Source organism: Protobothrops mucrosquamatus, unplaced genomic scaffold (assembly GCF_001527695.2).
Source record: "Protobothrops mucrosquamatus isolate PMUCROS unplaced genomic scaffold, P.Mucros_1.0 scaffold4101, whole genome shotgun sequence".
In the NCBI taxonomy this organism is placed as follows: Eukaryota; Metazoa; Chordata; class Lepidosauria; order Squamata; family Viperidae; genus Protobothrops; species Protobothrops mucrosquamatus.
Genome location: NW_015390030.1, coordinates 86,409 through 96,926, shown reverse-complemented (window position 1 = coordinate 96,926; position 10,518 = coordinate 86,409). Strand labels below are relative to the sequence as shown.

At 48.1% G+C, this 10,518-nt stretch overlaps 1 protein-coding gene across 1 annotated transcript in view; it reads right to left on the bottom strand.

The window, feature by feature from the left end:
- Positions 1-6,958: 6,958 nt before the first annotated feature.
- Positions 6,959-10,518, bottom strand: part of HGFAC (HGF activator) — a 23,168-nt gene continuing 19,608 nt past the window's right edge. Inside the window, exons 6-10 of the mRNA XM_029286568.1 lie at positions 9,995-10,079; positions 9,804-9,943; positions 8,633-8,773; positions 7,512-7,660; positions 6,959-7,129 (exon numbers count right to left, since the gene is read on the bottom strand). Of these exons, the coding sequence (XP_029142401.1) occupies positions 6,959-7,129; positions 7,512-7,660; positions 8,633-8,773; positions 9,804-9,943; positions 9,995-10,079 (686 nt within the window). The remainder of the gene's footprint in view (positions 7,130-7,511; positions 7,661-8,632; positions 8,774-9,803; positions 9,944-9,994; positions 10,080-10,518) is intronic.

The following is a 10,518-nucleotide window of genomic DNA, read 5'->3' as shown; positions in this document are numbered from 1 at the left end:
TTTTTCCGCAGACCGGAGGGTGCGTGGTTTTGTATCCCGTGGATAGGACTTTGCTTGTTTGTGCGGACCGGTTGCTGGCATGCCGTGACCCGGTACCGGTCCACGGACCGGGGGTTGGGGACCCCTGAGCTAGAGAAAGAACAGGCAGTTGCCGAGCGTCTACGTAATCCATTCAGCTTTCTCTTTCTGTTTCTGATTGACAGTTAATGAAATTTAAATTCGACCCTGGTCTCCACGAATCTCCTTTCATGAAAAAAAAATAATCCACGCTTTGGCATGTGTGGCTTCCTGATGGAGAACACCGCCGATCTTAGCAGTGCCGAAGGAAAACGAAGGCAGACGGATTAAAAGCCATCCCCAGAAGCTGGAGGGCCAAAACGATGGACTCAGTGGCTGGAACTCAAGACTAATGGTCCGAGACCACGTAGAAGAAAAGAGGGCCAAGGCAACATCAGGACGTGGGTCTCGGGCGAGGCTCAGGAAAACAGGAGCTGGGACAACAGAGGCGGGGATGGTCCCTGCTGGAGAAACAAGAAGTCTCTAGAAATTTTCCTCCACCCCACCTTAAGGAGATCAGGGAAGCAATGGCTGACCAGGCTGGCTGGGATCGTCTCTGCCCTTAGCCAGATGTTCCTCCTCATCCCTTCGTTCTTACCTGAGATCTCTCAATACATTGTTGGGGGGAAAAAAATAAGAAAATTCTGAAAGAACTTGCAAATACTGTCTGTGGGGGGGGGGAAATACACGAGGACGATTGTATGCGACAAATTTATTTATTACGGTCTGCTCCACCAGGCGTAGTTCTTTCCCCAAAGCATACATGCTAAAATTTGGTTAGTTTTGAAAGGCCTTCAAAGAGAGACGGACGTTTTTATTTAGATTTAAAATCTTAACGCGAAGGCCTAGCGATCCGATTCCAAAATTATACATTTTCTTTAGACTTCCTTATTCCAGTTTCAGAAAAGAAAAAGAAAAAAAAACATTCTAGATCGTATCTCCACCAGTAAGAACCGTGAGTAGAGTGGATAGTAAATCTTTCAGCTTATGCTGACTAAAAATCCCATACTGAAAATTTGTGTGAAGAGAGAAGGGTTGGACTGAATCTGGAACGATGGCGCCAAATTGATGGTAGCGCAGAAATATCAAAAGAAACTCGATTGTTGAGGCTGGAATAGGGCAACATCCCTTACGGTGTCTGCTCAGAGCTGAGAGAGGTTGAGTTGGAAGCCAAGCTCACGATGGAAGGAGAAGAAGAGATGGTTTCTATAGACAGGGCCTAGTTACAGTATGTAAAGGGTTAACTCCTGAAGAGAGGCTAAGTAGAAACTCTTCCGGTAAGAGGATGGGGGTCACGGGGAGGCCCCCCCAAAAGAGAAGACAAGGAGGGAAGAATGGGACTTTGCAACAGCTCATGGGGCATTCATCTCAGAACATACAGGAAAGGAAGATGACTATGGAGATTCTCCGTCATCCAGATCGTGGTTGTCCCAAAGGTACTTTTTCAGGAGGCAACTGGACTTTCTGGTTTTTCTTTGAAGACATTTTGCTTCTCATCCCAGAAGCTTCTTCAGCTCTGCCTGGATGGTGCGGAACGGAAGGATTTATACCCCTTGCAGACAGCTGGTCATTTGCATTTTTTCAGAGGGTCGTTGAGGCCACTTGGAGGCTTGTCTGTGTCCTCAGGGTCACCTGAGTAGTGCAAATGGGTGTGGAACACAGTCCTAAGAACCCCCCACACCCATTTACACCACTCAGGTGGCCCTGAGGACACAGACAATCCTCCAAGTGGCCTCAACGACCCTCTAGAAGAAAGCAAATGACCAGCGGTCTGCAAGGAATACAGGCAGTCCTCGACTTAAACAGCAGTTCATTTAGTGACCATTCAAAGTTACAACGGCCCTGAAAAAAAGTGACCAGTGACCGTTTTTCACAGTTACAATCTTTGCAGCATCCCCCACGGTCACGTGATCAAAATTCAGATGCTGGACGACTGACTCACGTTTATGACGGGTTGCAGCGTCCCAGAGTCACGCGATCCCCCTTTTGCGACCTCCTGGCTAGCAAAGTCGTCCGGGGGAAAACCAATTTCACTTAAGAGCTGGCTTACTAACTTATCAACTGCAGTGTTTCACTGAACAACTGTGGCCAGGAAGGTCGCACAACGGGGCAAAACCCGCCTGAATAAACGTCTCGCTTGGCAATGGAAATTTTCGGTTCAATTGGGTATGTCTAGTTTAATGAAGAGAAGGACGAAGGGGGACATGATAGCCGTGTTCCAATATCTCAGGGGCTGCCCCAAAGAAGAGGGAGTCAAGCTATTCTCCAAGGCGCCTGAAGGCAGGACAAGAAGCAACGGATGGAAACTCATCAAGGAGAGAAGCAACCTGGAACTAAGGAGAAACTTCCTGACAGTTAGAACAATTAACCAGTGGAACAACCTGCCTCCAGAAGTGGTGAATGCACCAACACTGGAAGTTTTTAAGAAGAGACTGGACAGCCATTTGTCTGAAACGGTATAGGGTTTCCTGCCTGAGCAGGGGGTTGGACTAGATGACCTTCAAGGTCCCTTCCAACTTTACTATTATTATTATTATTATTATTATTATTATTATTATTATTATTATTATTATTATTATTATTATTATTATTATTATTATTATTATTATTATTATTATTATTATTATTATTATTTGCGGTCGTACGTGGTGGGCTACCTGTATAAATCCATTCCTCCAGTCAGAAGAAGAAGAAGCTTCTGGGATGAGAAGGGAAATGTCTTCGGAGAAAAAGCAAGGAGGTCCAGTTGCCTGCTGGGAAAAAACAAAACAAAAAGCACCTTTGGGACAGAAATGGAAGCTGCGTCTGTGCTTCAGCTCAGAGAGAGAGAAAGAAGTCAGATTTTGGCTGGACTCTTAAGAAACAGGAGCTAATCCAGCTGGAAAAGGGACATGCTGGTCTGTGGCCGCAAGAGTCTTCAAAGCGAGGGAGGCTAAATCTGTGTCTGAATGCCAGGAATGGATGAAAGAGTTTGGAAAAGTCTCTTTCGTGCATCAGCTGCTCCTCATCCTGACGACAAGAAATGTATTCCCCAATAATGAATGTAGCGGTCAAATGTCTGTTATTAACCCAAGCGGACATCGATTATTACACATATCACACACACACCCACACATACATATATTAGGGCAAGGGTCCCCAACCCCCAGTCTATGGACCAGCACCGGGCCACGGCATGCTAGCAACCAGTCCGCACAAACAAGCAAAGACCCATCCGCGGGATGCAGGCAACACACAAAACCACGCACTCTTTCTCCACGCAACCGGTCCCTGGTGCCCAAAAGGTTGAGGACCTCTGTTCTAAATCAGGGGTCCCCAACCCCTGGTCTGTGGGCCAGTACCGGGCCGCGGCATGCCAGCAACCGGTCCGCACAAACAAGCAAAGCCCCATCCGCGGGATGCAGGCAGCACACAAAACTACGGACCGTCCGGTCCGTGGAAAAACCTCTCTCCACGGAACCGGTCCCTGGTGCCCCAAAAGGTCAGGGGGCCTCTGCATTAGGGGATTTTAACATTATGCAAGTTTTTTCCAAAAATAAGAAACTGACTTTTAAAATGTACAGGTAGTCCTCGGCTTACGACCACAATGCAGTCCAAAATCTCTGTGGCTAAGTGAACCATTTGTTTAGTAGTGGGTCTTGCCCCGTTTTTACGACCCTCCTTGTCACATTTGTTAAGAGAATCACTGCCATTTTAAGTTAGTTCCACGGTTGTTAAGAGAATCTGGCTTTCTCCCCCCCCCCCCCTTGACTTGGTTCGTCCAGAAGGTTGCAAAAGGGGATCGCACGGCCCCTGGGACACGGCAACCGTCATAAGTACGAGTCATTTGCCAAGCGTCCGCATTTTGATCACGTGACCACGGCGATGCTTGCAACTGTTGTGTGGAAAATGGCCGTAGTTCTCTTTTTTTCAGCGCCGTTGTAACTGTGAATGGTCTCTAAACGGACTGTTGTAAGTCAAAGGACTACCTGTTTTAACGAAATAAACACGGGCTACTGAAGATGGAGCAGGCAACTAGGAAGAGAAGCGGGGGGGTGAGGACCACAGGAGCTGTGATGGAAGGGAGATTGGACATTTCCCCGGCTCGCTTCTGCCACTCGTTGAATAGGTTCGCACTGGAAAGAATGAGAATGTGGAATTTTGATGTGGCCTTTCTCTGTGTGCTTCGATTTCTCTAGATACTGTTTCGTTCTGGAGAAAGTCTAGGGTGATCGCAAAGAGTTGACACCAACTTGATGGCAGATCATCAGCCGATCGACATGCAGGTACTCTGAGCCACCTTGTAACCTTTTGCGTGAAAGTAGAAAAGAGACAGCAGTAGCAACACACACAAACACAGAGAGAGAGAGAGAGAGATGAGAGAGACAGAAAGAGACAGAGAGAGGGAGAGAGAAAGAGAGTGAAAGAGACAGAGAAAGACAGAAAGAGAGACAGAGAAAGACACAGAAAGACAGAGAAAGAGAAAGACAGAGAGAAAGATAGAGAGATAGAGACAGAGAGAAAAAGAGAGACAGAAAGAGAGACGAAGAGAAAGAGACAGAGCGACAGAGACAGACAGAAAGAGAGACAGAGAGAGAAAGAGACACAGAAAGACAGAGAAAGAGAAAGACAGAGAGAAAGAGAGAGAGAGACAGAGAGAGAAAAAGAGAGACAGAAAGACGAAGAGAAAGAGAGACAGCGACAGAGACAGACAGAAAGAGAGACAGAGATAGAGAAACAGAGAAAAAGAGACAGACAGAGAGAAAGAAAGAAAGAGAAAGACAGAGAGAGAGAGAGAGGGGAGACCCACCTATTATTTCCTCTGGATTGCCAGGGAAAAAAGGTATGAATGGAGCCATTTTGGTCAATGACTGACTGAATGCCAGTCACAAAATAATAGAGATACATGTTTGAGAATAAAATCTTTCTGGAGAGAAAGATGGTATGAAAGATTTGAAGACGGAGCTGAGAAATAGGGAAGGTGAGCCAGGAAATTCAAGTTCCTCCTCAGAGCCGATTAGTGTGCAAAGAATGAGGAAATCCAGTGATCAGGAGAGATGTTGATTCTGGAGGATTCTCACGGAAGCCTCAGCTGCCAAAACAGCCAACACAGTCCTTGGCTGCATTAACAGAGGGACAGAATCCAGATCACGTGAAGTGTTAATACCGCTTTACAAGGCCTTGGTATGGCCACATCTGGAATACGGCGTCCAGTTTCGGTCACCACGATGTAAAAAAAGGTGTTGAGACTCTAGAAAGAGTGCAGAGAAGAGCAACAAAGAGGAGTAGGTGATTATAAAACATAAAGAGTGGTTGCTGGAATTGGGTAGGTCCAGTTTAATGAAAAGAAGGACGAGGGGAGACATGACAGCAGTCTTCCAATATCTCAGGGGTTGCCCCAAAGAAGAGGGAGTCAAGCTCTTCTCCAAAGCACCTGAAGGCAGGACAAGAAGCAACGGATGGAAACTAACCAAGGAGAGAAGCAATCTAGAACTAAGGAGAAACTTCCTGACAGTGAGAACAATTAACCAGTGGAACAACCTGCCTCCAGAAGCGGTGAATGCTCCAACACTGGAAGTTTTTAAGAAGAGACTGGACAGCCATTTGTCTGAAATGCTATAAGGTTTCCTCCCTGAGCAGGGGGTTGGACCTGATGACCTCCAAGGTCTCTTCCAGCTCTGTTAATTCTGTTCTTCGGAGTCTATTGAGGCTCTCAAGGAAATTACAACAGACCCAACTCTAGGAAAAGATTTCAACTTGGGTTGGCCCCAAGACAGTCATGAGGAAGGATCATTCAATTCCTGTAATCCAGGCTCTCCCTGGCCAGATTTGATGTGATGGACAGCCAAGCCAGATGGTAGAAAAAGATAACACGGTTAGGTGCCCGGAGTAGGTTAAAACTTTTCAAACAAAGGTCGCACGAGGGACATCAGAGCCCAAAAGAGAATAGAAAAACGCAGCTGTTCAAAAGAAGCTCTCCATCCCGTTGGTGGTTCATCCGTAAGCGTTTTTGCAATAAATATTCATATTCCCAAGGAATGGGGCAGCTCCCAAAATTCAAAGCCCGGAAGTCTCCAGAACGCAACTCGATGCCCGGAGAGATTTCCCCATGTGAAAACAGAGGATCTTTTGGATCCAGTTCTCCTTCTTCGGGGCAAATATGAATTTGGGTTGTTTTTTTTTTCATGATTGTAAAACGGTCTTTTTAAAATATGATTTTGTACGTTTCTGTCTTTTCAAATTTGAAATGAGTTCATTGTGATACTGCTCTGTCAAGATCATTTGTTATATCCCTTTTAATTAAAAAAAAACAAACACAACCCTTTCTTTTTCATTGATCCATGATACATAAACGCTCCTAAAATCGATAAGTTTGTTCCTGGGATTTTGTCTATTGGGTTAAGAGCCTCTCCTGGCCAAAATCTCTGAAGGAGAGAAGCAACCTAGAATTAAGAAGAAATTTCCTGACAATTAGAACAATTAAATCAGTGGAACAACCTGCCTCCAGAAGTTGTGGGTGCTCCAACACTGGAGGTTTTTAAGAAGAGACTGGACAGCCATTTTGTCTGAAATGCGATAGGGTTTCCTGCCTGAGCAGGGGATTGGACTAGATGACCTCCAAGGTCCCTTCCATGTTATTCTGGTTATTCTGACCAGCAAGAGGACCATCTCCTATTTATGCTGTTAACCGGAAGTCGGGCAGGAATCCCAAGAGAAGAATGGCAAGTCCCATAGCACAGAAATGGGACGTCTGAATTCCTTTCGCAGGACATCTTGGCATTTGCGAGTCTGCTTTTTTTTTTTCTAGTTCTGCAGCCCCCAAAAAATAAACGTTCCATAGAGTGAGTATTACGAAGAATGACTAGGGACGCTGTCGCGTGGGTCACACCCGAAGGTGATCGGTCCCCATACAAAGCCATCCTTATCCTTTGGGCGTCCGGTGTATCTCCTGGTTGATCCAGCTGACGTAGTTGGTCACCTTGGTGTAAACTCCGGGCTTCCTGGCCTTGCCACAGCCGTCTCCCCAGCTGACGATCCCGTAGAGGTAGAACGCTCCGTCCCTTTTGCAGGCCAGGGGACCCCCCGAGTCTCCCTGGGACGAAGGGGAAAACATGAAGGTCAAGGCGAGAGCTACACAGCGTCACAATCTCAGCCCCACCGGGGTGTTGTTGTTGTTAACTTTTAATGGTGGCTGTGTTTCAGCTGCGGGGAACCAGGCGGGTAGATACCTCACTGGATCTGAAGATCTCCGTGAATACGGAAACGGTACAACTTGAGAATTAGGAGGAAGGAAGGAAAGGAAGGAGGGAAGGAAGGGAGGGAGGAGAGAAGGAAGGGAGGGAGGGAGGAAGGAGGGAAGGAAGGAAAGAAGGGAGGCAGCTGAGCTACAGTAACTCTCCTCCCACTCATCCCCAAGACCTCTTAAGACCCCCACATGCTGCTAATTCCCGCAGTAACTCAACAGGATTGATTACCTGGCAAGCATCTGACCTGCCGTCCAGGTATCCAGCACAGAACATATTTTCACTGATTTCAGATCCATAAATGTCCGGGTTTTGACACTCGTAATCGGGGATAATCGGAACCAATGCTTCTTGCACCACATTGGCGTATCTGGAGGAATCTGCTCAAAGGACGAGAAAGAATACAATTCTGAGGAACAACAGCTGGGCCTGGAAAAAGCTCACCTACCCAGGCTCAAGAGAAACGCTTCAAGCTAGTTCCGTCATCTCAGATTGAGTACTGGAGGAGTGAGGTGATCTCATAAACCTGGAGTTTGCAGTCACATCAACGTGGGGGCGGGGGGACTCATAAGCCATGTTATCAGAGACATGGTGAAAGGAAGATGCTTAAGAATGGCTACAGCCATCTAGATCAGGGGAGAGAGGGGGAACTATGGCCCTTTTAGGACTTGTGGACTTCAACTCCCAGAATTCCTGAGCCAGCAGGGATGGGGAATTACGGCGCTTTTAGGACTTCAACTCCCAGAACCTGGGTCCCCATTTTACCGACCTCGGAAGGATGGAAGGCTAAGTCAACCTTGAGCCGGTCAGGGTTAAACTTCCTGGCTGTGGGCAGAGTTTGCCTGCAATACTGCATTCTAGCCACCGAGTGGCTATAACTGAGTGTGATGTGCAGACGTCATGATGACCATCCTGGTGTCAGCTGAAACTCCTGGCTCTAGGGCAGCGGTTCTCAACCTATGGGTCGCGACCCCATTTGGGGTCGATTGACCATTTCACGGGGGTCGCCAAGCAAGGCTGTCCGCCATTTTTTTCCCCTTTTCCGGCGGGTGCCTTACCTCCCTTGGGCTGGGCTAGCTGGTGGTCGGCCTGCTCCGTCTCTGCCGCTTGCCAGCTACGCCTCGGCCGGCACAGGGGGCGGAACCACGCATGCGTGGCGCTCCCAGGCAAAGTCCTCGACTTACGACCGGTTGGGTAGTCCTCGACTTACGACCGGTTTAGTCCTCGACTTACGACCGGTTTAGTCCTCGACTTACGACCGGTTGGGGGTCGCGGCATTAAAAAGGTTGAGAACCACTGCTCTAGGGGATGATCACCTTTCCCCAGCAGCCATCCCAGCGGTGAGCTCTTACTTTCACGCAAGTATCCCCATCCGACAACGTAGCATTTGTAATGGTCTGGAAAGGACATGGAAGCTTCTGGCAGGCATATGTGTTGAACAAATTGGGATCTCACCGCGCAGCGTTCCTTGGCTTTCTTGAGTTTAATTAAAGCTGCAAGAGAGGGGAAGAACAGGTTACATAGGTAAGAGGGTGGGATTTAATTATCATTAGGTCATCTTCTGCCCCACAGCCTTAGTGCTTATTCTATGCTGAAACTCGCTGGCATGAGAAATGACTGCCTGGATTTCAATTTGTCCTTTTTTTGTCTTTATCAGTGGTGCTGACCAGGTCTTCTCTTATCCAGTTTTGGTCACTACACTACAAAAAAAAAGGTGTTGAGACTTTGGAAGAAGTGCAGAGAAGAGCAACAAAGATGATCAGGGGACTGGAGGCTAAAACATACAAGGAACGGTTGTGGAATTGGGTATGTCTAGTCTAATGAAGAGAAGGACGAGGGGGGACATGATAGCAGTCTTCCAGTATCTCAGGGGCTGCCCCAAAGAAGAGGGAGTCAAGCTATTCTCCAAAGCGCCTGAAGGCAAGAGAAGAAGCAACGGATGGAAACTAATCAAGGAGAGAACCATCCTGGAATTAAGGAGAAACTTCCTCACAGTGAGGACAATTAACCAGTGGAACGGCTTACCGTGTTCTCTACACAGGGAGATTGATCCTGAATGGAACCTCCTATTGATCCAATAAAAGGAATTGACCCTTTACATCAGGGTCCACTGGTCCATGGACCAGTGCCGGACTGCAGCCCATTAGAGAACGGGCCATGGAAGTGATGACCGAGTGTGCACGCCCAAGCACAAAGCTATGTTTGTGAAAGCAGCGTGCATGCACAAAACCATCCCCTGTCCCCCACCTCCCACTCCAGTGGAAAGGTTAGGGATCGCCACTTTAAGGAAGGACTCACTGGAGAAGAACCTAGTGCTGGGAAAGATGGAGGGCAATAGAAGAAGGGGACAACAGAGAATGAGGTGGCTGGATGGAGTCATGGAAGCAGTAGGCCTGAGCTTCAATGGACTCCAGAAGATGGTAGAGGACAGGAAGGCCTGGAGGAACGTTGTCCATGGGGTCGCGATGGGTCTCGGACACGACTTCGCAACTAACAACAACAACAGGCGAGAAAAGAGCTCACCGATATCATTTTCGGTTGGGTTGAACACGGAGAAGTCAGGATGCACGATGTACTTCTCTACTTTAAATTCTTGAGTAAAGCCGGTGGTACTGTTAAAAGAATGTTGTCCCAAAACCACGCGGATGGTTGATGTCAGCGGGCTGAAGGAAACGAGAAATCCCTGTTAATGACGCCCTTCCCTGAACCTTCACCACACTACATCGGCGGTTTTATCACCGACCCGAAGTTTCTGAGAGCCGAACGTGAAAGTAAGGATGCCAGTGCACGCGTCGAAAGCTTTTTGCCAGTGCAGAAAAATCAAAGCCGAGGATTTTTCCCCCAAGGCTAATCCAGAAGGTCCTGAGATGCAGCCTTCCTTTCCTGCTTTTCTGTCTGCTGAGCGATGGGGCTCCACAGCGTCTCCTCCTCGCTTCAGTCTTCTGGGAGCTGAAGAGGAATTCAAGCAGAGGTGGCCGTAGGGTGGGGTCGAAAAGTCCAGATGGCCACCACAAACATGCAACACATCTTAAAAGGGGTGGTGATGGGGGGGGGTGGCTGCCATCTGGGGTCCTTCGGTCGCCCTTCTGCATACAACTCTGCACTCAATGGGGCAACTGGAGGATGTCCCTGGGAACTCAGCAGGAGCAGACAGGGAGGGGGAGGAGGAGGAGGAAGGAGGGAGCAGGGGGAAGGAGGGGAGGGGGAAAGGAGGAGGAGGAGGAGGCAGAAGGAGGGG